The 27,735-nt window shown below is 37.9% G+C and overlaps 1 protein-coding gene across 4 annotated transcripts in view; it reads left to right on the plus strand.

Moving 5' to 3' along the window:
- The window catches only part of CSPP1 (centrosome and spindle pole associated protein 1), a 62,335-nt gene extending 34,869 nt beyond the window's left edge, over nt 1-27,466 (plus strand). For 3 of the 4 annotated variants that reach the window (XM_064706186.1, XM_064706187.1, XM_064706188.1), the window contains 15 exons: nt 1,200-1,335; nt 3,329-3,475; nt 5,592-5,704; nt 6,766-6,915; nt 8,138-8,284; nt 9,047-9,151; nt 10,200-10,266; nt 11,722-11,842; nt 12,529-12,674; nt 13,221-13,361; nt 17,063-17,118; nt 18,401-18,464; nt 21,869-21,984; nt 22,136-22,286; nt 26,647-27,466. In XM_064706186.1, coding sequence (XP_064562256.1) covers nt 1,200-1,335; nt 3,329-3,475; nt 5,592-5,704; nt 6,766-6,915; nt 8,138-8,284; nt 9,047-9,151; nt 10,200-10,266; nt 11,722-11,842; nt 12,529-12,674; nt 13,221-13,361; nt 17,063-17,118; nt 18,401-18,464; nt 21,869-21,984; nt 22,136-22,286; nt 26,647-26,876 — 1,890 coding nt within the window. In that variant the 3' untranslated portion in view covers nt 26,877-27,466. The remainder of the gene's footprint in view (nt 1-1,199; nt 1,336-3,328; nt 3,476-5,591; nt 5,705-6,765; nt 6,916-8,137; nt 8,285-9,046; nt 9,152-10,199; nt 10,267-11,721; nt 11,843-12,528; nt 12,675-13,220; nt 13,362-17,062; nt 17,119-18,400; nt 18,465-21,868; nt 21,985-22,135; nt 22,287-26,646) is intronic. The other variant, XM_064706189.1, reaches the window with a different exon arrangement.
- The last annotated feature ends 269 nt before the right edge of the window (nt 27,467-27,735 follow it).

The raw sequence follows: 27,735 nt of genomic DNA on the forward strand, positions 1-27,735 counted from the left end.
CATTTAGGAATAGTGTCAGGTACTGTACATATGGTTCTCTGAAGGCATTTTCTCACTATAGTCCTAAATAAGTATTACCTTGCGATATGAGAGACTGCACAATATGACATAAAGGTCTAATAAACATGGCATGATACAACCTTTCATAGTTGTTATGGTTGAAAGCAATCAGAATATTCTTCTTTTTGCTATAGATAGACCTGACTGATGGTTTTTGTAAACAGTTGAAGGGCTTTGTTGACTTGTTATATCTCTTATGGAATTGGGATTACTTGATAAAGGGAAATTGTAGCATCATGGAGTGGCCTAGGTTGGTAGGGAGCTTAAAAATCATCTAGTTCCAACCCCACTGCCATGGACACCTTCCACTAGATGATGCTGTGTGACACCCCATCCAACCTGGCCTTGGACACTTCCAGAAATGGGCATCCACAACTTCTCTGGGCAACCTGTTCCAATGCCTCACCACCCTCATAGTGTTTTATCTAGTTGTATTTATCTAATGAAATGTTTTTCTAATGCACATGAGAAATAAACTTAAGAAAATTACATTAAGATATTTCAAATACAAAAATAGTTAATGTTTTAAAAGCTTTGAGTTAAAGATGGACTTCTTAACAGCTGTTCACTTTATAAATTCTATAAATTAGGAGACTTAATTACATAAATGATTTTGAAGAAAGAGAAGAACAAAGCATATGAACGTTCTTGTGTCACACATAGATCATAGTGAACTACCACTGAAAACTGTATTATGAGTGATTATGGAATTATGTAGGCATTTATTATTAGGAGTCATCTCCAGTCTAAGTTTTGGTTAAACAAAACATACCAGATTGAGAGAAGCAAGTGTAACAATATTGTAGAATTTTGCCTTTTTAATTTTCAGCCAGTATACACATCTGTATCAAAGATCCAGAGATACGGAATTTTTGATCTAGTGCAAATGTCACGTGTGGACATTTCTGGAACTTGGAAGTTTTATGATGTGTAGGATGTTTCTCTGATTATGCACAACTGACCAAGCACAACAGAACGTGATGCACTGTCTGCAGTGTGGACAGTGAACTGTTTGGATTTTCTTGCTCTAGATAAAGGAAATAGATAATGAGAGCATTCAGTTTGCTCTGTTAACTTTTATTCAACTTCTACTTAAAGTGATATTATTGTGGGACTAACTTTGGTTGGATTGTTTTCAGATAAGAGAGAGAGAAGAGCGACGCAGGCAAGAGCGAGAGGAGAAGGAGAAGTTAGAAGCAGAAATGAAGAATTACAATCCCTGGGGAAGAGGTGGTGGTGGTGCTCCTCTCAAAGATGCAGAAGGAAATCTGATAAGTATGTTTGTGAAAATTATGGGTTGTCTTTTCAAAGCTGATGTTTTCTTGCTCTTGTAAGAGCTCTATTCAGCCATGTTATTCCTTGTTTTGTTACACTGGTAGCCCTTGACAAATAAGACTTGTTTCAAGGAGATGCACTCCAGGAATAATTGAGTTATTATTTTGATTTCTGTAGAATCATTCAAAGAGTACAATCCAAACAAAATGGGAAACACAGGATATGTCAACTTTAAGTGAAGACTCAATGCAGTTGTAAAGGGAGAAGGAGGAAAACAAGCTGTCAGAATTATCTGCAATACAAATATGTTAAAGTCTGTTGTGAAGATTTTTTATTTAAGCATGTCCTAGGAAACAGGTTTTTAGATTTTTTTTTTCTTTTTGAAAATGATTTCTAGGCTTAGAAATCTCTATTTGTGATATGAAAAATGGAAATGTGTTTATATAAATATACAAAGCTAAGTGGAATATTTATACTTCCCTAAGTAACACTGCTGGTAAATGGCTATATAAAGAGCACTCAGCAGTAATGTTTTATAAGGCTTGCTTTTTTCCAAGTGCTGTTTTATACAAGATGGGAGTAGGGAGCTGGAGGATAGCTATAATCCAGGTTGTTAATCTACCCTTCCAATAAATTGTTTAATATTTACTGGATAACAGTTTATATACAAAAGTAATTTGTTTTAGTTGTATGACACCTGAGCAACATGTCAAAATTAATAGTATATTTTGAGAGTAGTGAGTAAAGTTTAAATGCTTTTTAAAGATTTTGTGGCCAAATTAAAAGTTTAGAAGCTTGTATTAAGGATCCAAGCTTGTGTTTATCCTCAGGGCAGATAGAGGTGTTCATACTGCCTGACTCCAGGCACTGTATTTATGTGTTTGGCTTCTTCCTCTAGGCTTCAGCAGTGGTGTGGCTGGAAATGTAAAGGTCTCATACTGACCTGAGCCCTGCACATAACTGCTGAGAAGTTTATCTCTGTCTGTAAATGAGAAACCAAGAGAAAGAAGCTTCTTACCTTGTTTTCCTGAATTAAATATGTAAAATACTTTTCCCATCATAGCTTGGCAGCATGATGTATAAGCTATGAGTCGAGTGTTGTGAAACAGGACATGCTTTCTGACACGTCGTTTTAATGTGGTGTGACTTGTCTTTTTATCCTCTTAAAAATGTCTGTAAATAGCTTTTTATCACACTCTGATATATGCAAAGGTTGTTTTACAGAGAGGCATGAAATTTAAAGTTCTCGGAATCTGTGTGCTTAAATGACTACAGTAATTCATAATTATCAGAAACACTATTTCAAAATGTAATCTGAAAACTGTGCAGTGCTTTTTTGTTTTGAAATGAGCCTTCTAAGTGTAGTATGGTAACATTTCAAAATCAGCTGAAATTAACATCTTTGATAAGGCCCCATGTAAATTTTGATGAAAGTGTCACATAATGTTGCTTTGCTTACATATTGAAATCTGCACCTGGATTATTACTGAAGACATGAAGACCAAAATATGCTTCAGTGCTTCAATTACACTTATTTCCCTCAACAGTAATTAGAGAGATTCAGCACTTAAAATATCAATACTAAACTCAGAAGTATTTTACAGTTTTAAGGAGATAGAAGAAAGGGTGGTTTCTAAATATCTATTTCAACACAGACTTGACAGTCAATTTTGTCTTTGAGTTCTTTATCTTTCCAATTAATAGCATTTTGAGGCAGGGGAGAAGGGAGGTTTGTTGTGAAGAATCATTCCTGACAAAGGAAAAGTGACAAAATGAATCTTTTAATCTGTTAATTAATAACTAGTTAATTATTAGAATCTCACCCTTAGCCTCTGTATTCTTGTCTTTGCCTGATTTTTTTGTTTCATATCATGGCTGATATGCTCAGGAAAAGTGGAATCTGGTCAAAACCCCCTGTATTTTGGAGAATCTACAGTGAGCATGCCTTGATGAGATTAAAACACTATAAACAGTTATTTCCCCTTTCCTTTAGCGGACTTGACTGTCATGCACAAGCGAAATGAAGAGGCTTATCATAATCCTGAGCCAAGACCAAATGAAGATAAAAGGGCTATTGTTGACCTAAATCTGGCCTCCTCGAGACCTGAGAACTCAGAAGCATCTACAAATAAAATAGCAGGTTTTTAAGAATACTGTATTGCTCCTCTAACTATCCATAAGTCTTAGTGATCAAAATTCCATAGTCTTTACCTCTTTCTGGTAGTCCTAATATAGTGTTAGTGCTCTCTACCTGTGAAGTCAGTATCGTGCTTATTTCCCAAATTTCTTCATTGCTGTCACTGTGTGCTCTTAAAATCTTATCTGTCTTATCATCATGATAACTAAAGCTGTTTTAGCCCCGAAGAGTCAGGATCAGTTTATTAATTTTCCAGATTTGATGTTTCTAATCAAATCTTTGTACACGTTTGTCTTATTTTTAAATGGCACAGTAAAATACAGCTGTGTAGTAGGTGAGACTGTGGAATAAAAGGAGATCTTCAGGTATATGATGTTAGAAGTTCAGGTGAGATTGGTACAGTAATTAGGTTAACAAGGTCTGAAAGTTACAGGTAAATTGGGTACATATGGAGCCCTATGCACTGCCTCCAAGTTCTAAGGATTTTGATTTATTTTCATATTTTAAAACCAATGCATTTTTATCTTCTAACGTTTTGTGAGACATCTAAATGAGAGCACTGTGTTACTCCAGACCTGTCCTTAGTTTAGCATGGGCAAAGGCCAGGCTTGGTGATGGTCTTCTCAACTCAGCTTAGATGGTACTTTTCCTTATCTTGTTTGAATTGTTGCACTTCTTAATAAAGAATTACATGGTATTGCAATACACAGGTTGTATATTTAACCATTTAGTAAGAAGTGAAACAGGAAGGCTGTTAAAGTAATAAAGTTAAACAGCCAAGAGCCTCTTGTTTAGATCACTTATTTTGGGATCAGGAGGTGGTGCAGATCAGTGATGGGAACTTTATAGTCTTGCACCTTGAATTTGATCAGCCATGTAGTAGAGTGGCTTTGTGTATGTTTTGGTGGGTTTGGTTACTTGGACTTTTGGAGTTTTTTTGGTACACTGCCCTGTTAAAAGAGGAACTTGCAGGATAGTAGCTGGTACACAGCAGGCATTTTCCTTGATACTTTCCATAGTAACTTGTCTGTCTTGCACCCATGCCATCTAAATGGTATATAAAATTTATTCTGCTTTTTCATATGTAAGTAACTCCATCATGAAAGAGTCACATGTAAATTTAGTTTGATTTTGGTAGGATTCAAGCATTGCTTCCATGTAAGGAAAAATAATTTCAAAGTGTACTCCTTGGTATGCAAACATATCCTCCTAAGGCTAGGCTGTAGCAGTAAACATGAGAATTCCTATGAGAATACTTTAATGTGTTATTTATGCTTTCATCTGACTTGGGTGTTACCATATAGGGAAATGTAATGTTCATCTCAGCTCAGTGGAGCTATTGCTCTTGCACATCTTTGAGGCGCCATCCTTCAGAGCAGACATGATGCGAGTGAAGAACATGCTGCATGAGCTGGAAAGTGAACACAACTTCCTCTGCTTTTCTTTTACTTCCTTTCTTTCTCCTCTGCTTCTTGTAGGGATTCCATTCTGCAAAACCTGCTCTGTGTGGTATCTGAATTAATCCTCCTATCTAGAGCTTTGGGGACAGTATGGTTATGTCGTGGTCGTAACTCAGGGCTAAAGGAAACCTGACGCTTCAAACTTTATAGTACAAAAACCAGTTTATACTGGCAGAATTCAGATTTCTGACTGCTTAGAATTTTATTTGCCAGTCTGGGGCTTTGGTTTTGTAGCATCCTTTGCTATTTTGTGTAAATATTTGTTCTGTTAGGATGCTCTGTTTTTAAAGAGTGAATAAACCTGAGGAACATAACTGTGTGTTCTAAGTCAAAAGATTGCAAGCAGTAAAGTTACAAGGTGTAAAGTTACAAAGGTGTAAAGTATCTGCTATTCTAATTAATTTGCAGGTAATGTTCTTAGATGCTAAGCCGCAGATTGAACACTAGAATAGGTGGCTTTAGTAGGTGTTATTTTGTAGAAATGCAGCTCACTTGGATGGTATTAAACAGTTCAAGTAAGAGCTTTGAAGCCCAGCTATAGCCTTGAGTTACGACTGCCATAAGCTTCCTTTTCAAACAAGTGTCTCAGATTCCCCATTTCTCACTCTGGCTTCCTGTCTTAAGTTTGTTTTTTATCTGTAACCTTTCCCCTCCCTTAGGTATTACATTTGCACAGGCCTCTCCTTTTGCTCGAGGTAATGTGTTTGCTGAGCCTCCATCTCCAGAGCAGCTAAAGCGACAGGAGTCCTACAAGAACTTCCTGCGTCTACAGGTGAATGCTTGTGCCAGATATCATCCAGTGAGATAAATTGTACAAAGAGGATTTGCACTCAGAGTAAATCATCACTGCCCACCAAAGACCTTACCTGTGCTATCACAGCCAATTCTGCACACAAGAGATGGACTAAAAGCTACATACCGTGGAGTTTCTTGGATTTTGGCTTACTTAATAGCATCACTTAGACGAGCATTTCTTAATAGTTGGCTTCTATAATCTAGGCTCTATATATTTTTTTATGTACAGCTCTCTAAATACAGTATTGAGTTCTGAAACTGTTTGCATACATAAATGACTACAGAAACCAAGATGTTTGCCCCTGGAGGTCTACATGACAAAAATGCACATTCATCGAAATGAAATGGTGATCAGTTCTGTGTAGTTATTTATTGATGGGTATATAAAATCTGGTTGGTCCTCAACCAGCTTATGTCTTCTGTCCATAATATTTGACATTTAATCTTATGCTGCATGAATTAAATATCAGTGTAATTAAATACCATTATCAAGGAAATAATAGATAATTTAAGAGACTACTAAAGTTGTGCACTGTTTGATGTGGATCTCTTGAAAAGAAGAGATCTAAGGTTTTTTTCCATGCAAAGGGCTGCCAAATAGACTAAAGAATGGGCAGATCTTTTGCTTCAGTAAATCACAGCTTTGTCTAATAATACTGCAGTAGTGGAATAGAAGAAGATAATTGCCGTATCTTTTTTGTTTCCCATCTTCCATTATATAACTAGTGAGTATAAGTGTTACTCCAGCACCTCTTGAACAGAGCAAGTGTTAGGAAATACTCTGGTTTTAATAGTATTGTTTATAAATAATTTTCCTGTAGAGGGATGGCTCTGATGGCAAAAAAGAAATGGGAAAATAGAATCTTGTTTTAAGGGAGTTCCGAAGCTGAAATATAGGACAGGCTCTAGGATTCTTTCAGTTGCACCATATAGCTTTTGATTTGCAAGTATGTACTGCAGAAATCATGGTGGTAAATGTTGTTAATCAGATTGCTACTGGCTATTGACAGTTGAATACTTCTTTGTTTTATTTTTAAGATTGAGGAAAAGAGACGTAGGGAAGAAGCAGAGCGAGAAAAACTTCGAATAGAAGAAGAAAAAGAGGAAAAACGACTCGCAGAGCAGAGGATGAGAATTCAAAAAGCATATGAAGAGGAGCTAGAGGAGAGGAGGAGGAAAGATGAGGAGGTGTAGTATTTTGATACTTTGACTTCTTTCCATCCTAAACTAACCCTTTGTAATACCTGTTGTGTAGAAGGTAAGCCAAGAAGTGTCATTTGAATTGATCTTTGCTTTTAAATGGGTCTGCATTAGGCAGAGGAGAGGTGGAAGATTGTCAGCATTAACTTGCTCATTCTTTTCACTCTTCGTGCTATACTGAAAACTTGAAGTATTGTTAATTCTTTCAAGAAAAAAACCTGTAGTTTTATAAATGACAGTGGTGCTTTCCTCTCTAAAAGAAATTGGTGGTGAGGCCAATAAAAAGCTTTATCAAATTGGTGAAGTAAAAAAATATAATCCCAGTTTTTGCCTTAAATCTAGTTCTCATAGAATTATTTGAAAAATGTACCTATGCAGGAATATTTGTACAAACTTTTAGAACTGGCAAGGAGACAAGAGAGATAAGAATACTGTTTGTTTTTGATGAATGCCAAGCAGATCTAGTGAGTAGTTTTCATGGAGGTAAATTCAAACCTAAATCAATAGCTATGGATTTAATTCATACCCCAAATTTTTATTTCTTGGGTTTTCATTTTTTAATAAATTTGCATTATTTAGAATATAATAAATAATTGTAGGAAGAGGACACAAGGCCATTAGAGAAAGAAGAGTCTTTTAGTGCCCTGTGGGATTATGGAAGATAAGATTAGGATGTAGGACTTGAAAATTTCTAAGACAGAATATTTATCTTACATTCTAAATTCTCCTTCCCCAGTATGAGCAGATTAGTTGGATGAGCCTTGTCTTCTGGGTACCAGAGCTGTTCTAGCAGAGAGTTGGGAGCTACCTGGTGTCATTGCTATTCACAGTCACAGGACTGAAACTGAGACCAGATGATAATTTCTCTGTGGTCTTGTGATAGTGTGGTGCATGTCTGCAGTATGTTTTAGTTGAATCCTAATTTTTGGAAATGACTCCTACAGTTTAGCCTTAGCTGATGGCAGATCTGGGGTCACACACTGGTGTTTATAGAAGTTATTAGGAATTCTGTTTAATGATATTAGCAAAGCCAGGGCTGCTGCTATTTGAGGTTTGCATGAGATATATTTGAGTTTGGATATTTGAAGTCAGACTAATGAAATATGCTTTTTTATTTCATACTAATCACTTTGATGTGTAATTTTAGCTTCTCAAAGAGAAAGAAAACATTATTAATTGAGTCTTTTTTAATGTATTAATTATGTTACAGAGAAGATTGAAAAATAAAGAAGTAATTCAATTAGGGGAAGAAAGGAGAAAAGAGGCAGAAAAACGACAAAAAGAAAAAGAAGAAAAGCAAGAGGAACAACTTAGACAATATTTTGAGAAAGAAAAGATGGAAGAGGAGAAGAAGATGGTAGGTTTAAGTGACTTGCTAAGAAAGCTTATAAAAATAACTGGATTTTAAGGAAATCACATGGCTTCTTAGGCCTCTACCTTCAGTGTTGTTCATCTCTCAATTTATGAAACTGCAGTATACTTAATGCAAGAGAACAGCTGATGGAAAAATCAGTCATACTGCAGTAGAAACTTACCTTGTTGATCAAATTTACATTAAAAATAGTAAAAGCAAGATTAATAATCTGCACTCAATGGTTGATTTTTATATCTGCTGTGAAATACTGTGACCTGCATTTGCTGAAGTGTAAATACAAATAAAATTGTTTATTGGTGGACTGGTAGGACTGTTCATCTTAAACAATGGTGTTTTTTGGAAATTTAATTATTTTCATTTCATCTGGATGATGTTAAAAATCCATCACATAGCATTCTGATGGACAAAATCTAAGTAAATTTTAAAACTCTCTTACAAAATTTGTACTAAATTTCTCTAATTTATCTAAAATAAACAGATATAAAGGAAGTGTCTAGATGAAAAAAGATATACAACTGAAATATAAATTAAGAAAAAGCCACCCTACAGCATAGAAAAAAAGTATTAAAATTTCTATAGGTTGAAAACAAAAATCTCATGAAATAATTTTTGCAGTTGTTTCATGCACTTAGGAACATTTCTTTCTGTCAAAGGGAAAACACTAACAAAACTTTGCCTGTCCAAAAGAACACTTCATTCAGAAGCTGTAGGGATGTAGTTTCAGTGTTGGTTTCCTCCCTGCAGCTGTCACGGCAACCTTCACCCGTCATTCCCGCCCTGCAGAACAAATCAGCGAGGAAAGAGGAGAGGATTCCCTCTGCTGAGAGCCGTCTGTCTTACTGTGCACAAGTATGTGAGAGCACAGGGCTGTCAGAGCAAACTTCTACTGCTTTATTTAAGAATGGGTATGAAATCATGCCAGGATTTTAAAGTTTGCCAGTTATTACTGCAATGCCACGGATAATGAGACAGCCTTTACATTAATCAGTCTTGGAGCTCTGAAAGTTAAGGTTAAATTTTATTTCAAGTATTGAAGAATTTTTTTGCACATGTGTCATTTTCGTTTTTTTTGTGCATGTGCATTTTCTGTAGGAATGACTACCTCATTTTGGAGAGGACATAACACTGTCCAGACCCTTACCAGGGGTTGATGATCTCAAGATTTAGGATAAGAAAGTTTGCATATAATCGAGCAGCTCATCATTTTCACTCACAGAAGGACTTTGCTCAGGCATGAAGTTTAATGTTGATTTGTAGCTGCTGACATTCTTGTGTGATCTTTATGTTTTTTAAAGTACAAGGAGATTATTACTCCCAATATGCTTTGCTTTCTTCTCTGCATCACAAATGAGTTACAGTAGTGGTTCTGAGACCTCTCATTTCTTTTACTTGATAGTCTTCTCTGGGGCTTTTTTGGCTTTTAAAATAAATTTCTCCTAGAAGAGAGTAGATTAAATAATTGTTTATGATATTTGAATCTCAGGCTATACTTTTGTCTTTTTATTGAGAAAGTGTTTGTTTGTTTGTTTGTTTTTACCAACTCTTTGTCTGAACTGAGCTAAATACTTTATAGTGCAGTTTTAGAGAATATTTTTTGTGACACTTTAAACCATTGTTTTCCCTAAATTTCCTAAAAGTGGAGAATGCTCTGGAGGTAGGTCAGTTTATTTCTTTAGTAGTACTTGGAATAGATTTGTTTAGAACTCTGAATAGTGCATTATAGGTATTGTCATAGTCATTTTGGATTATACATTGAAAGATCAGATTTAAAAAACCTTAGGCATTCACATCCTGTAAGGCTACTGTTCTGACTGTTAGTGTACAATAAGGAAATAAAATGTACTGCAGTTTCTTCCTTTTACAAATGACATTTGATATTGATATTGATTGTCACTAGGATCCTCCACAGCCCAGAGCTCCCTCTCCACCTGTCCCTGCTCGAAGAAATCAGCTGCGTTCATTAGGTGGGTATTTGTCTTCATTGCAGGCTCCTATTACAGCAAACCCCTTCTCTGTTACAGGTCCTTTTCTTGCCTGCAAAAGAAGAGTCCTTTCAAGTTGGCATTTCTGTCTAGGTGTTTTCTCTCTTAGTACTATCAATGTATTAGTATGGTATGTCTGAGTTTTTAACACAAAATAAAAATGCATTCATTATGTGTCATCATAAGGAAACATGTTTTTGTAAAAACTCTGGTAATGGAATAGTCTGTGTGGGAAGTGCTGGATCTTTTGGAACAGTGGTACCACTGTGCCCAGAATATGGCAAAATGGGAAAGTTTTGGATTGGCTGAGTAAAAGATTAAACCAATAGGGTGTAGAGCATTGCAGCTCTAACCCTTAAATTCTACCTACCTTTGTTAGTCTGCCTGATCCTCTCCTCATTCCTCTTAGATTTCACTGGTTGTTGTAAAATTCAGAAGTGCTGGAAGGATCTCCTTTGGTTTTTTTATATTAGTTATCCTGGCAATATGTGGGTGGAGAGCAGTAATCTTTCTGCTGATACTTTTTTTACAAGTATATAAGAAATGTACTTGTATATGTATATGTAGCAGCAAGTAAAATGAAATAAAATGTTAGTGATGGCCTAGAAATGGTGCTAGCCTGCAGCAGAAAGTACCTGAGGCCATCCCAGGGATTTGTGAATTTTCCACTAAATGGAAAGCAGAGTGGTTCTTAATTCAGCCTTTGGAAATTGATTGACTCAGACCTTCTGTCAAGAGAGAAATAAAGACATATAAACTGAGTCTCATTTCTGAGGATTTAAACTAGTAAGACTTGCCTGCTAAGTTCTGGCCACTAAAATCTAAAAGTCAGTCAAATATCCAGCTCTAAGTATGTTATTTGGAAAATGAGGAATTTCTGAAACTGATTTAACTTGTGGAGGAATGCTGTCCTGACCACAAAAAAAAGCACAGATCCAAAGCAGGTCTGAAAAGTCAACATAAGCATGTAATAAAAATTGAAGTTGGAACTCTTGACCACTTAAGAGAATCTGCACTAGGCAGACAGATATCAACTTTTGAGTCAGGGAAAAAAGTTATACTGAGTGCTTGCAGATACCACTGCAGTTCCTGTTATATGAGGACTATGTAGGTTTGCATATTTCAAATTAAGCCTTTTTGCTGGCTACACCCACTTGTATCCCATAGCTTTTCCTTTTTTAAATACAGTGAAACATTTCCAGTGACATTTGTATGTCTTCTGCTGTTCAGGGGTTCTCATCCTTGTGCTGTCTTAAAATATAAATTCTGATCTTTCTAGTATATTAAATATTGTGATTCTTGTGTTTGTACAATCCTTTTTTTAATCCACATTTCCTCATATCTGTTTTTTCCCTTTATTTTTTACTTATGTTTATATATAGACAACAAAGTTGCTCTGATATGCTTTATTTTTAAATTATTTGTGCTAAATTCCAGAGGAAAGGAAGAATGTGATCAATGAATTGTCAGAGATGAGGAAACAGCTTCGTAGTGAAGAGAGGCGACTGCAGGAACAGTTGCTAAATGTGGCCAGTCATGATAATGTACCAATTACACGGTAAGAATTTAATCTTCTCTTTCAAAAGCTAGATTTTTCACAGGAACTTACTGTGTAGCTGACCAATATACATGAGTAGAATGAAAATACCAAGGTAGAACTTGTAAATATTTTTTTTTCTTTTTTTTTTTAGTGTGTTTGTGTTTTTACCAAGACTCATGCTAAAATTTATTGTAAGAGTGGCTGTACTGGTAAGATAAGAAGCTGCAGTGCTCTGTCTTGAAGAGTGGTCTAAAACAGATGTCTAAGGCAGAATTATATCTCATTACCTTTTTTTCTAGGGCATGATTTGTGCCTGCAAACTGCAGTACTACAGCTGCTGAATATGCTTATAAATACTGTACTGTTGTGGAAGTACTTTCTTTCTTACTGAAAAATCATATTCTCTTTATTTAATAAATTTGGTTTACTTCCAGAATGCATTAGCTAATCATACCAATTAGCTGGAAATGGCACATCTAATTACCAGCCTTAGTTCCACTCTGTAAAGTATGAGGGTTTTTTTATTTTAAGTAGGTTATCTCTTTTTTATAACACAGTATGCAGTGTCTTTACATTCAAATATATTTTCCTGTTTTGATAGCTTTATTTAAAGATAAAAGATCTGAACATTATCAATATTTCCATCCAACTCATTAACAGTGTGGTGTTAAATTGCTCTCTGCTTGTTCTACAAACCTGTCCAGCAGGAGGAGAGAGAAGAATCCAAGGGACATATTTGAGATGGCCAGGCTTCGTCTGCAAGCTCCAGCTCGGAGACCTTCCTTGAAGGAGGCACCAGATCCTGTCAATATACAGAATATCTGGGAATTTAATGAACTTAAGTACAAAGGCAGGTAGATCTTCTTGTTACTGATGAAGAAGGGTAGGAAAACATCTTCCTTCTCCTCCACCTTCCATTGCATGCAGGGTTTAAAGACAAAAATAAAGATCAGGCTCTTCATGAGCTACTGGCCATGCAATGGACTTTGTGGGCAATATTTTGTGTGTGTGTGTGTGTGTGTATCTCTCTGTGGGGCTGTTCCTGCCATTCCATGGAATTCTTGGCCTCACAATGCTGTGTCATCACTCAGAGCACTGGCCTGTCCCTGCTGCTTAAACTTCTTGTGCATTTGATATCATGGTGTTACTGAAAATAGACTGGGTTTTTTACCAACCAACAAATAATGTTTCTGTGTAACTTTCTGTTTATTCTTTACCAGAAAAGATTTATGTATTTTTAATATAGTAAAATTGTAAAATCATTGCTAAGTTGCTCATTCTCTTGGCTGCTGACTCTATTTTCTAAAAAATTTTTTATGACTTAGATATTTCTTTAAAATGCTTTTCAGAAATGTTAATTTAGGGAATAAATGTAAATTTCATCTCTATGCTCTAGATCCTGAAACACGTATGGTCTTGAGGCACATGTATCCTGATCCTCCAAAAGATGACCAGACTCTAGAGATTCAACAGCAGGCACTGTTGAGGGAGCAGCAGAGGAAACTTGACAAAATGAGAATGAGGAGAGAAACAGAAGGTAAGGAGTGAATGCTCTGAGATAAACAAAAATCTTTGAAGTGATTTGGTTTGTATTTGGTAAGAATTGAAACCCACTAGCACTAGTTTCACTTCTTTCAAGTGCACTGTCAGCACTGCAGTGTGAAACAGTAAAACACCAGAACACTGAAAGTCTATTGTAATCTAAACATAAAAATGATAGAGTTTGGGGGAGCTTTTGTGGTTTTGTACTTAGTTTTGGGGTTTTTCAATTACTTGTGACTGCTTCTCTTTGATTCCCTGAAAGTAATTTAACTAGTGCCTCATACTTCAAAAATTCTAAAGGAAAAGTGGTTTTGCAGCTGTTTATTGGAGAAAACTACAGAACAGTGAAACTTTTGCTGAACTGTGAAAAAAGTGTTAGCACATAAGTTCCATGGAGCAATTTTTCAGTTCTAATGGAGGAAGTAGGATGACTTTGAGCTGTGAATGGATTAAAATACAGCCAGTGTATCTTCAACTTGGTCTCCTTTTAATGGATGAATTTTTTTTTAATTTCCATTATCTTGGGTTGATTTATTTTAAAGTTTCAGAAACCTGTATCCATAAAAAGCCTTTGCTTTAGAAACCACATGTGAGATACTGTAACTACTTGGAGGTTCTGGAAGGAAAATGTTGCTTGTATCACTAAATAGAGATGATCCTAAGATAGTAAACATTAGCAGCCTAACATGAAAAATATTTTGGCTGCATATTGCAGAAGCAGTGAAAGTAGATGTAATATCCCTTTTTTTGGCTACAGTTAATTCCAAATGTAAGGTTCATTCAGGTATCTTTTACAAACAGTCATGAAAGAGCAGTATTTCCAGTTGTTTTAGAGAATATTTAAAATTATAATGAGAGTTGCTTAAAGCTATACAAATGAACTCAGTTTTGAGTGAAAGAATCAGATTTCTTGGAACAGTGTTTGCCTCTGTAATTCAGAGTGGTCTAACTAAATTTCTGAAGAGAAAGTAACTTTATTTCTGTGGTGGCTTAGCCTTTGCTAGCAGCCAGACTCCCAAGTGCTCTCTTGCTTATGTCTCCTCACTCCTGCCCTTTGGGGAAACAGGAAGAATAAAGCTTGTTGGCCAAGGTGCAGATGGGGAGATTGGTTAGCAGCTGCTGTTGTGGGCAAAACAGACCTGACTTGGGGAAAATTAACCTAGTTACTGTAAGCCTAAATGTTTGATAACTGACTTTGAGTAGCAGAAAATAAAAAGCATGAAGCCTGCACCTTTTCTGCCCCTTTCCTGTGCCCAGTTTCACTCCTTCATTCTCAGTGTCCCTGCTCCCCTGGTACCACCTGAGGTACCAAGCTACCTCTGTGATGCAGTGAGTGATGTCAGCCTTGGGAAGGGGCATTTTGGCCATTACACAGCAGTTTCTCTCTGCTGCTTCTGTCTTCTGGCACCTTTCAATCTGCTCTACCTTAGTGTCCTGCAGGGGCTGCAGGGGAATCTCTGCTCTGGCACTTGAGCACTTCCTCCTCCTCCTCCTCCTTCTCTGGCCTTGGTGCCTCCAGGGCTGCTTCTCACAGATCTGTCAGTCCTACTGCCATGCTCTGATTTGCTCTTGCTCTAATTTGTTTGCAGAGGCATCACAAGCATGACAAAGATGTTTCACTACTGTCCCCCACAGCAGCTCCATCATGGCAGCAGCTGTGCCCAGCACAAGGTGTCCCCTGGCATCTTCCCACAGCCCCCACCTTGCCACAGTCACCCATGGAATAGCTCTTCAGACTTTATTAGCCTTAGGTGAAAGTTGGGCATTAAATAAAACCAAGCACACGTGGAAGGAAAATATTTACACTTTTGCATACTGCCTTGGAAAATCTGAGTGCCTCTTCTGGTCACTGGTGCTTTGAGGCTTTGAGCTGGTGCCAGACCTGTGAGATGAACAGCATTGATAGCAAGATGTGAAGGGTGACAGCTGTGTTCTGTTCAGTTCCCTGTTGAGTGTTAAAGATGATCCCTGTTCTGTCTTGGACAGATGAGCTGCTGTTCAAGCAATGTGGGCCATGTTGGATAATAGAACATCACACTTGCAAATAAGCACATCTGTGTCACATGCTGTGTTAATTATATGGTTGTGAGTATCTTTTAATGCCTAAATGGAATGTATAGGCTTGACTTCAGCCTTCCTCTTTATGAGATTGACTGAAATGCTGAAAAATAATTCACTGGCTTCAGCTGAGATCTCTCTGGAGCTTGGTTCTGCATTTCTGCCATTAATAGACCAGTCTGAGAAAGTTTTCATTTAATGTTTTCTGCAGAGAAACCTCCACCATCTAGAAAGCAAATTTGCCTTTTCCATTAATTTCAAGCACATGGAGTCATTGAGACTTCTGCTAATGGATAATGTAGGCTTCCATGATGACATCCAAGGAAAGGATGTTCAGGTTAACTTACATTAATTAATAGACAGGCAGCTGATTTTTATAAGTATTTTCTACTGATGCTTCTAGAGGCTCCTTAAACAGCTTTTTCTCTCTCCTACTGCTTAACAACATAATTTAACTTTATAGTCTGTCACTGAGTACCTAGCAAGAGAATTAGTTGCCATCTCTCTGTTTCCAGTTTATTTTCCTCAGAGACAAATTCATCACCTTCCTCTTGCTGAAAATAGTTGAGTGGTTTTATTGTCTGATTTAAGGCAGAAAGAAGATGAATTAAAGCAGTATGTACTTTTATACTGTGGGTGAAATAATGTGTTATGGGCTGTTGTGGCAAAGACTTACCTTCTTTCCCACACTGTGTGTGTTCTTTGCCTTACATGCTTTTAATCCAGTTTTCCCTCTAATATGTTTGTTTTTTTCTTTATGTGAAAGAGTAATATGTTGACTGTTAATGAAACTATAAACTGAGAAATCAGTGTTTTAAATATGCCAAGATTTTAAATTCTAGCTGTGTCCCTATAAAGGAGGCAGTGTTTGCAGGCTTGTGGATGATTGTTATCCAGGGGGATGTGAGGGGAAGCCCCAGGGGCAGGTTTGGTGCTGCACCCTGGAGCAGTGTGACAGGGCTGGGCTGGGGCTCAGGCCAGAAGGACTGACAGTGCTCTGGTGCTGCACAGAAGGGCAGCTACACACTGAATAAAGTGGTGTTTCTCCCATCTCTGCCTCAAAACCAATCTAATCAAATAATTTATTTGAAAATCTAAACTAAATAAGAAAAGTAACTTCAGTTCTGCTTCTTTGCATTTCCAGCATGCATTGGGTCACTGTTAGCACAACTTTCAGGATGGTTCTCTGTGCTCTCCAGAACTGAGATTTTTATCCTGAGATAAAAGCTTATATATTCTTATCACTTTGCTCTGTGAAATGATCTCTGTCAGGATCAACTTCCCTTTGAAGGCTGGAAGTGTGGTGTGCTTAGCATGTTGAATGTACATTTGCTCTTGGGGCTTTCTGCAGTCCCTGCTGTGGTTGTTATTCCCTGCCAGGAGCCAAAACACAGATTAGAAGTAACAGACTACAGATTTCTGTTTGATTTCTCTGATTCTACTTAAATTTACATAAGGAAACTGGAATAATTATGGCATTCAAACATTTTAAAAACCCATTCCTTCAGCACAATTTATGTATATTTAAAGATGTAATGCATACTGATCTTCATTTTTTGCAATAATAAGCTGATGAAATATGTTTTGTTATTAACTATTTTTATGTCAACCCTGTCATTTTGTCTCTTGTCTATGTAGCTTTTGATGATCAAGAGGATTCTGCTTTGGACAGCTACCCACAAACCATGGGCCTGGTAAGAATAAAAGGTTTTTTATTATATTACTTTTTCAAGTGTGAGAAATATTGTGTCTTTCACTGATTTGGAGAAAGGAATGACAGTTAACAAGACAGCAAACTAATTTACTTCTTTTTCTGGTCCACACCAACAACAGCTTCTTTAAACTTGACATACAAGTTGCTTATAGAGATGGCCTGATTCTTTAACTCTCTTCCTTTCATATTCATTGGTGCTTATTTTATATTCATATGATGTTAGATTGCTGCTGGGGGTGAGAATTAGTGGAAAAAACCAAGCAGAAGCAGTTGCTCTGAATTCAGGTGGTTTAAGTGATCCATTTGCCAGTCAATAATTGCATCTGTTCTCAGATGGAATGTTTATTTTCTGACTTGGTGAAAAGAGCAAAATAATGTGCTATCAAATTAGAATTATCCTGCACTAACCCCAAATACTGAATAACAGAGTTCAGTTGTATTTCATGGGAATGTGAAGCAGTGAAAAACAGGAGACTGTGCAACAGCAAAGACTTTAACCTTGAGGATTATACTGTAACTAAATGCAGAAATGAAACAGTTTTTATTTGAAAAAATAATCAGATTAATGCACTTTATAGTTGTAATTTAATGCCTGAAATTATCATTCAGAGCAATGCTTTGCAGTAAAAGATTTGTTTTCTCTTTTTCTGTTTCCTCTGATAGTTTCTACTGCTTTGATTTTAGAGTGGTTTTCAACATAAATTATTCCTCAGTAGGATTTCTGTAATAAATGGTTGCAACTGTGATGTGATCTATGAGTATTGGTCTTAGTGCTTGCTATTATGATGTAGAAATTTGTTATTTTAATGCTTTAATGTCAAAGATTCTATGTGGTGGGATAAGTTAAACATAAGAAATTATTCTTCATTTGGTCAATACTTCATACAAACCTTAAGTGCAAAGCTCACTTGGAGCACTGTCTGTTCTGAACCTTACACAGAGTGACACAGATCAATTTCTTGATGGAAATGTCTGTGTTACACAAATTACCACAACAGCTGTCATGTGTAGGCAATTTCAGCAAATGGGATTTATACTGAAAAGGAAAAAAAAACCAAACCCTAATGCTTAAAAAGAATATGAATTCTTAAAAAATTTATTGGGTTTTTAGAACCACAAAGTCAGGGTTAGTAGAACATTAACACTGTAGAGCTGCTCTTTGCTTTGCAGAAGTTTGGCAATTAATTTACATTAATTATCATTTGGCCCCAGAAATTTATTAAAGCCTCTGAATTTCCATTTTTTCTCTTTTTCTTTTGTAGTTCAGGAACAAATCTAATGAATTCCAGAAAAATTCCCTGTTGGAATCGGATAGTGCTTTTATTGGTGAGTTTCTACCTCCCCATAACTGTGTTGTGGGTGTACAGACATGTGGTTTAGTCTAAAGCTGTGTCTCTAAAATGATTATTATTGTTTTAAACATTGCAGTGTTGTAGCTATGGTGATTGGTTTGAAGTATTAGGAAGTTATGTCTCCAAATTAAAATGCAGAGATTTATGAAATTTCACTGCAACAAAATTGTGTAGATGACACCTAAATTTAATGATGGTGCTCAGTTGCTCTTTACCACCTTGCGTCTTTTCATGAGAAAGCATCTTGCTCTGGGAGGCTTTCAAGAGGCTTTTTTTGACATCTTCCCAGCTTTGGATAAGGAAAAGCCAATATTTATTCAGGAAATGTGTTACAATGGTAGCACGGGCAATGCTTTTCTATTGTTCTGCTGCAAATAATTTATTGACAATCACAGCTTACAATTGCAGTCTGTCCACAGTGAAATACAAAAGTCTTAGACAGTCAGCAATTCTTTTCATGGTTACTCTTTTGATTTACAAGCATGCTTGATTTTAAGTATGATTATATGGGTATAAAATAGCAATTCATGCTAAATTAGTCACTTTTCTGCTGCTCATATTTTATTTCATTTCACTTGCAACATTACACTCATAGACATTGTCACTTATTCATCATCTGAAGCAGAAGATTTTCAGTTTTCTAAAGATTTTTGTATAGACTGCCTCATGTAATGTCTCTCTATTCAACCTTTATATGGGTGGATGTAAAAGGGCTCTTTTATTTCCAGTTACTAGAAAAACCCAACCAGCTCAGGCCTTTACATGTTATTTTCCATTTCAGTATCTTGAAATTTCTTACAGTCATCTATGGGAAATCATCTTGCAAGGTTTTTATTCTTTGCTGTAGGGGAGATGCAGTAGAGTCAAGCAGGTACTTTTTAATGAAACAGTGTTTCTGTAAACTGATTATTATTATCTCTGGCTTTGGTGAAAAGCAGAATTTTTCATTTGAACCATGCTGTTAATGTGCAAGTCCTGGAGTACAGGGTAGAACGTGGCACAGGGTGAGGCTTTCAGCCTTGTTCAGTGCATTTGGTTCTCCCTGCAATACCTTCCTTCTCAGCTTAGGCATTACTGTGTGTTAGTGCAGCCCAGTGGTGAAAGGATGCCTCAGGAGAGCCCTCCAGTCCAGGCTGGAGCCAAATATCCCATCTCAGCCAGGACAGGCTCATGGAGAGGAACACAAGATGCAGGGCACACATGCAGGGCTCTTCCAGCTTCCAGTGAGCTGTGGCTGATTGCATTTCATAAGCCTTTCACAGGTTGTTTTTCACCAACTGGAATTAGCATTTTTGAATCCCTGTTCACCATCAGCAGTATTGTGTGGATAAATATCCAACCTGTGCCTTCTGTGAGCTGTGTCCTTTCATCTGCTGGGAGGCTGCCAGCTCTGTAATGGAGTGTTCTTGGTTATTTCCTAGGGTTCATGGTATTTATAGTCCTCTAACCCTTTCCCTTCTTCTTCCCATCCACCTGGTACTTGCAGTTTAGTGAGGTGTTTGAGTTAACCTAACATATTTTTTATTCCTCCTCCCTTTATTCCTTTTCCCCCATATCATTTATGGCTGATGCAAACCATGTTCTTCAATAGTGAGCTGTATTCATTAACTAAAAATATGTTATCCTTTGCATTGTTTGGGCTTTAGAAATAGCTACTAACATTCTGAATATTAATCTGGTCACTTCCATCCCTGAAATGAAAAATAAAAACTGTCATTCTCTCTGTGGGCTGCCTTCTCTGTGAGTTGTGCTGCTCACATTGTCTGAGGGTCCTTGGTGAAATACAGGGGGTTGTGGTCACAGTGTTTGCCATTTCCTAAGAGCAGTGCAACACTTCCCTCTGTTTTGCTTGAGGTTTTTTTTGGTTGGGTTTAAAATCCAACTCAGTTTTGACATCTGTTATGTCAGCATTACATATGAGTTTATCTCCTAGGGCTCTGAAATTTGAGGCAGTTAGAAATAAAGTGTTTGAGGCAGCTAGAAATAAATTAGTTTCTTGTTTCCTTTTTTTGTCTCATTGGAAACCCTAGAATCCATTAGTGTTAATGTAATGATTTAAAAGCATCTCTGTGAAGTAGGATCTTAATGATGGATGCTCACAGGAACAGGTAGCATCTGATACTGATGATACACTAATGGTACAAATAAATTCTTAAGCTTGCCCTTTGTTGTGACAAATTCACACTGTTAAACCATTTTTTATATTCCAAGTAATAACACTGTTTTGAATATAGTGAAGTTCAGCTGGTCTTGTAGCTGGAATTCTGATACATGATTTGTTAGCCTTACACCATTTCAAAATTATACTTTGATTTTTTTATTTGAAACATTAGTGATAAGAGCATGAGTACTGTTAGTGAAACTGGGGAGGAAAAAAGATGAGAGGAGAATAAAAAATGTATTTTTAGGGAAAAAAACAACTGACACTATAAAAGAATTTTAAAAAAGACTTCTTTTTATTATTCTGAACTTGTTTGATATCAATCAAATTTATTTTTCAAACCTAATTATGTCAATTTTCAATCAAAAGAACTGTTTAATTCTTATGTTTAGAATTGACATACATTTGTCCTTTAATTTTTTTTTTAATTTTATGTGATATACTGGACTAACCACTTTACCAAACCATGACTTTGTTGTCACAAAGAGTAGTTGATGGCGGTGGAGTTGAGCAGAGTCCTTCCTTTTCCTGGGGCTGTTCCTGAGGATGCCAGAGGGGCTGCAGTAGGAAACAGAGCCCACTGTGTGCACCAGCAGCCAGCAAAGCCAGCAGCCAGCCCCAGGCTGGGGGTGCTCTCCTGGAGGAAAAAACAGAAGCACTTGTTTGAAACAGTTTGTGTTTGATTTAACAGAGTCAGCAACAGAGGGGGAAATAGACAAGTGTGAAGCACAGACATGACCTTAGGGGTCATGTGTATTATAAAAAAAGATTAAACTCCTCCCACTGTGATGTGATACAAGTATGATCAAAAAGTGTAGTTATTTATTCTTGTATGAACAGAAGAATACATTTTCTGTTAGAAAAATGTAACATTTTGTTACATGAAAAGGCAGAGGTATGACCAAGGATGTGTGATTAAGGCATAGATTTTGTTATCATATTTCATGTAACACAGTGCATGTAATGTTATTATATATGTCATGTAGCATATTTATTTATGACTCTGATTTTCCAAGTGTTCTCTCTTTCAAGGAGAGGTGCTGTGCTCATTTGAGTACTCATTTACCTTAAAGGTCTGGGTAGAAACAAGATTTGTAATGAATACACTCCTGTGATGGAGTCACGTACAACATATTGGCTTGTTTCAAAACATAAATAGGTTGGAGCACTCTCTGGTATTTCAATTTGTTTGAAAATGATTTCACCTGTTTTTCCAGGTGCTAATGGGGAAATGTTTTCTGCCTTAGAAGAAGTGAATTTATTGCCACAGCATCCACTTTCTGCGAGGGAGAGGAGAAGACTGAAGCAGAGAGCTGTGGAGAGTGCTGGACACGTAAGAACTGACAGATGCAATGTCAGCCAGTTCCTGTGCTTCCACAGGGACTCCGTGTCATGGCTCCTGAGGGAGCACACATGCAGTTATTTGCCCTTTAAAAAGGGTGCTGTTGAACTGAAGGATGTGTGCATTTTTGGGTTCCCTGCAGGAGGAGGTTCCAGCAGGGCAGACCCCGTTGCTGCAGCCTGACAGCTTCTCCTTGCACTCCAACTTCAGCCTCGACGTGGAGCAGGGGAAAGGCAGGAACGAGGAGCGACTGCACGGACTGACTGAGCTCCAGCAGAAATCTCCTTCCTTGGGTATGCTCCCTGTAGCACAGATGATGCAGTGAACACTGAGTAATTACAATAATTAAAGGAACAAATAATAATAGGCTTCATGTAGCAGAACAGTGAGCAACCAGATCAAACACTGGGGTTATTTGTGGAGCTCTGTAGCTGGTACAAGGGCTTCCCCAGCACGCCTCAACACAACTGCTCCAGACTAAGTTTAGAGGAGGAGAGTAGGAAAAGATTCTCATATTCCTGTCTGGTAGCCACTCCTGCTTGTCCTGTGAGCAGCAGGATGGGGATATCCAGCTGCACAGCTGCAGTGGCAGTGGGAAGAAATGAAACCCCCGAGTGGTGAATGGTGATGAGGTGCCTGTGTGAGTCTGTTGGCATTCCTGGGAGTCAGATGTCTGTGCTGCAATCAGCATGAAGATATGCCAGAGAGCTGTGTATGATGAAGTACTTCAGTTTGTAGATAATTTGATTTTCTAGTGGTTTGTTAATATGAATGATCATTTAGTATTTGAGTATGTGAGTATTTGATACTGATACCTCTTCCACTGCACACACACTTGAATTCATTCCAAGTTTCTTACATCAGGTGCTGGGAGTTGTCTTGGAGCATCTCCAAATGGTGGCTGCCTGATCTAGATCCCTTTGTGTATGAAGTACCAATCATGGCAACCATTAATGGCCTTTCATTTCTCACATGGATTGAGACCCAGTTCATACACTTTGTGCTAATGATTCTTTCATATGAGTCTGAAATCTCCCCTTTTTTTGGGAGGTAGTTGCTATGCTGTCTAGGCAATTACAGTATCAGTATCCTTTTTATAAACTTAGAGAGAGTACAGATGCTGGCAGTATTTTTGATTCTGTTGCTATGGGTACTCTTACAAGCACTTCATCCTTTTTTTTTTGTTTGTTTTAACCATCTCACTGTGGTTTTAAGTCACTAAAAATAAACCCAATTCATACTAATTTTCTTCTATAATCTAAATAAACTCTTTACTAATTTTACTCCACCCAGATATATTTGCTATATGAACTACTACTACTTCAGTATCTTTATTGTATTTCACCTCTTTTATAATTTCACCTCCTGTCATATGCACTGCACTTTTTATTTTGCTTGCCTTCTGTTTGTCACAGCCTCCAGAGCTTCAGCCTTTAGATAAATATAATTTTGATATGTGTGTATATATATTTATATGTCTGTATGTAGCTTGTTCTCTGGAGCACATGGGGACTTATCACTCATCCTTGGCATTTGTGCCTCTTGGAAAGGCAGCAATAGATCCTCTTGCTCAGCTGAGATGGTTCAGGCTGCACTGCTGCTTCCCTCCTGTTCCCTCCTTGGCTCAGGGATGTTACAGAACAAAGGAGTGAAGCCAAGTTTTTTTACTCCTTTTCCCTAACAGTCTGAAATAACCTTTGTGGCATCCTCTTGCTTTCTGAGCAGCCAGGTCTGTCATTTCTCCTCTGCCTTCAGAGACACTGCTGAGAGAAAACAAATCTCTCAAATGTATAACTAAGGAACCTGGTTATCTTGCCTTGGAATGATCAGAGATGGCAATTCACAGGCTTTGATAAATTCAGAGCTGATCTGATTCAATAAGGAGGCTCTGTTCACAGCAGTTCACTTTCTGCTATGGGACTGATGTGGGAATCCTAAAGGCATCCTAGTATTGTTTTCTTGATTGGAAAATTTGACAAGAGGAGTCAGGCCCTCTCCATTTTTACTCATCCAAAAAAATCCCCATCAGTGTAGACTTGGTGAATGTTTGGGTGATGGAGTCTCTGTCAAGCAAGGTATGTGTGTTCTATGGGCATAAACAAGAGCAGGCTCAGATGCAGAAGAGGGAATTCTCACAGGTTTGGGCACACAAGGTGTGCTGCTGTTGGTGTTCTGCAGGAATCCAGATACCATTCCATTTCTAAAGCAGGATTTCATGCTAAGGAAAAGCTTTCCTTACCCTCAGCCTCCTCATGCAAACTGAATTAGCCAGAGTCTTGATGTGTGTCCCAATTAAGGCCAGTTTTTTAGGGAGTGTGTGAAGTGTTGAAATTCATTATGAAGAAGTTCTGCAGTGCAGCTGATCTGCTGAGCTTTCTAAAAGCAGCACCCAGTGAGTCTGATCCAGTGATGTGCACTGTGATCTTGCCTCTGGCATCTGCAGGATCTAAAGGCTTTGCTGTAAAGGCAGAAGTAGTTACATGTGGGGAAATGCAGCCCCCTGGCCTGGACATTCCCAGTTTGTCTCTAAGCAACCTTATTTTAGTTGTTGTTTATCATCTCTTAAAGCAGCAAACAGAAAGTTATTTTCTTTAGGTATCACTTTTCCTGCTGTGTGCTGTTAACCCCTCTAAACCTACAAATGCAAAAAACTGTGGGTTCCAACTCACAAGAGATTGGCTGTGACCCAGGATTGAGGAGACAAAGAGGTTCACTCTGCCAGCTTCAAGCCCAGGAGATGGCAGGCCCCAGAGAGAGGGAGGTCTGCTCTCACTTCTGGTGTTGCAGACACGTTTTAACCAGACTGGGAGGGCTTGGAGGATGATCAGATCACTGTCTGTGTGATGTGACAGAACTAATGATTCCTGCCAGGTTCTTTTGGAACAAAAAGTATTTGGCATTTTGTTTTAGAACCTGCAATCCCACCTAACAGAGAGGGAAACAGCCCTTGCTCCCAGTGGCTGTGGGGTTGTTCAGTTCTGTCCTTCCCTTCACCCCTGCCTGCTGCTTCTCCAGGCCTTGGGCTTTCACACCCATGCTCAGACCATTAACTTTCAGTTTTTAATGTGAATCTTCAGATTCTCATTGCTTTGGTTTAAATTCTTATTTTTAAAAATATCATTATTATTTTTTGCAGAATAAAAATCTGAAATTTGTAAAAATCATCCAAATGCTAAAATTACATGACATTTATTAATTGCTTAGGTTAATTATTTAATCACTAAAGAATATACAGTTCTGTTTTGCTTGAATTAGGATGTTTCTGCAAAAAAGTTGATTTTTTTTTCTTACTCCAGAGTCTTTAAACATGTTTCTGCCCACCTTTATCACCAAGAAACTAGAACCTCTTCATTGACGCGATTCAGTTTTAAGAGGAAAACATTGCATTTTTCAGTTGTTATAGATAGAGGGGATTTGCATAATCTTTTGTTTGTTTAAGTATGTAAAAAATTAGATGCTGTGAAGCAAAAAAAATGAACAGCACAGAGAAACTAATATCTTTATACGCTTTTATATATAGTAAAAATGTATGTTGTTTGATAATCCACACTATCTGTTTAAGGTATTAGATGTATGTATAATTGCTGACAGAACTGAAACAAGTAACAGTAGAGTTCAGAGTGATAACAACCCCAAGTTCAATGGCAAGGCAGTTCTGGTTTTTGTTAGGTGGGGCTTGTTTTGTAGCTGGAAGTTCCCAACTTTGCCACTTTCAGCATGACATTCCCTGAGGTTTTGGGCTGTGATGTACAGGCTCACTTGCATTTGTACTGTTAAACCAAGTTAAAACAATTCTTCCTCAGCAGGAGACTACTTATATGTTGTTATTATATTGCTAGAGTTCTATTGTCATTACATTACAGGGGTTCCATGTTGCCAGAGTTTCACACCTCCTTGATGTTTCTTGTAGGCAGCTCCTCTAGGGGCTCACTCTTCCTTGTTCTCACAGCAGCCAACTGACTCCAATTCACCCTTAGCCAACCAATCCACTCTTTTATAACACTCTTCTTATCAGCTACAGCTGTGGCCTGTTAACATCAGGCCTGCTCCTAATCTTTAATAATGAACCCAGCTGCAACTCTTACGGGGATAAGATTACTTTCTATACCACCTTTATTTACTTATATTCTATCCCCCTACACTTATACAAGGTTCAGTCAGGCCACTGTAATGGAATGGCCTTATTTCACATGCATCTTTATGCATACAGGCACTGACAGATTAGATTCTCCCTAAACAGAAGATTTTTGGAAAGCAAGAACCCTCTGCTGAGTCCACCCACCTCTGCCTGTATCCTCATCCCCTCACTGAGCTGCTGGGGAGGAGCTCTTGAGGCCCAGTTCCCCAGAACATCAGCACACGTGTGCTAAGTAGAGACGTCATTTAAAAGCATTATATATATATAATTTTAAAGCATTATTTTATATATATATGTGTGTTTGTATATATATATATATATGTATGTGTGTATATACATATATATGCATATATACATTTATACATATACATATATATACATATATATGCATATATATATATATATATATATATATATATATATAATTTTAAATCATTATTGCTGCACTGATTGCAGCCAAGCCTGCCCCGTGCCGTGTTGTCCGGTCTAACAGCCGTGTTGCTCTCCTCTCTCAGGTGATGACATTTCCCTAGGGGATGTGGATGAGCTGCTGAAGCGCGCCCAGTCCCAGGCCAGCTCCACCGACACGGAGCCCTGGCTGCGGCCGGGCACGTCGGCCACGCTGCGGCGGCTGCTGGCGGAGCAGCCGGGGGCAGGGCAGCTGTCCCCGCAGGGCACAGGGCCGCTGTCCCCGCAGAGCGCGATGCCCGTGGGCTGGCACGGCCTCTCCACCGCGCACGGCTGACTCCGCCCGGGAAGCGCCGGGAGGGAGCGCTCGGTCCCGCCGGGAATGCCGCAGGGAGGGAGAGCTCTCTCCCGTGTGCAGAGAGGAGCTGTGTGTCACTGCAAATAGCAATAATAAAGGATCAGCCGCTGCAGTGGAACGGAGGTGGAGCGCAGGGATGTTTTCTGTTCCGTGACGTGGGACGTGGAGGAATAGCTCGGCAGCTTTTGCACTTTTTGTACAACTGAAGTTTCAGCCTCAGAAACAGAGTGTGGTGTGTGTGAATTTGATATTAAATCAAAGATTTTTTTAGGTTTATAGTCAAACTCCAAAACTTTCTGGCATTAGAACAGCCCAAGAGCAGAAGGGCAATAGGTTTTTACCCAAAGAGTAACTTGAACAAGGACACTTGGTTTTCATACAGGATAAAGGCTGTCCTGCATGAAATCACAGCTTACACTTTCATGGAAAAAAAATACTATTAACAATGTGTCTTACATTCCCTGACTTGTTGTGTGCTGAAAATACAGATATTGTTGAATATATTTATGTTTCTGATTGAAGAGTTAATAAAGTATTTTGTTACTAAAATTATTTTTGTTATAAAAACTGTGAAAGCCGACTTCCATTTTCTTAATTTATTATTTGCTTCAGCTTTTATTTACTCATGAACAAACTGGAGTGTTAAGGCTGTCTCCAAAGAAATAAAAACACATGGAAACATGGAAAATCTCTTCACTAAGAGCACAGAGCTTTAGCAAGAAGGACTGGAGCAAGATTTTAGGAGTTCAGTGAACTACACAACCAAGGTGAAGCTGGGGTAAAGCTGCAACTTTCCTTTTGGTTAGGAAATTCTCACCCAGAGGCCTAAACCTGATCA

Source organism: Zonotrichia leucophrys, chromosome 2 (assembly GCF_028769735.1).
Source record: "Zonotrichia leucophrys gambelii isolate GWCS_2022_RI chromosome 2, RI_Zleu_2.0, whole genome shotgun sequence".
NCBI classification, from domain to species: Eukaryota; Metazoa; Chordata; class Aves; order Passeriformes; family Passerellidae; genus Zonotrichia; species Zonotrichia leucophrys.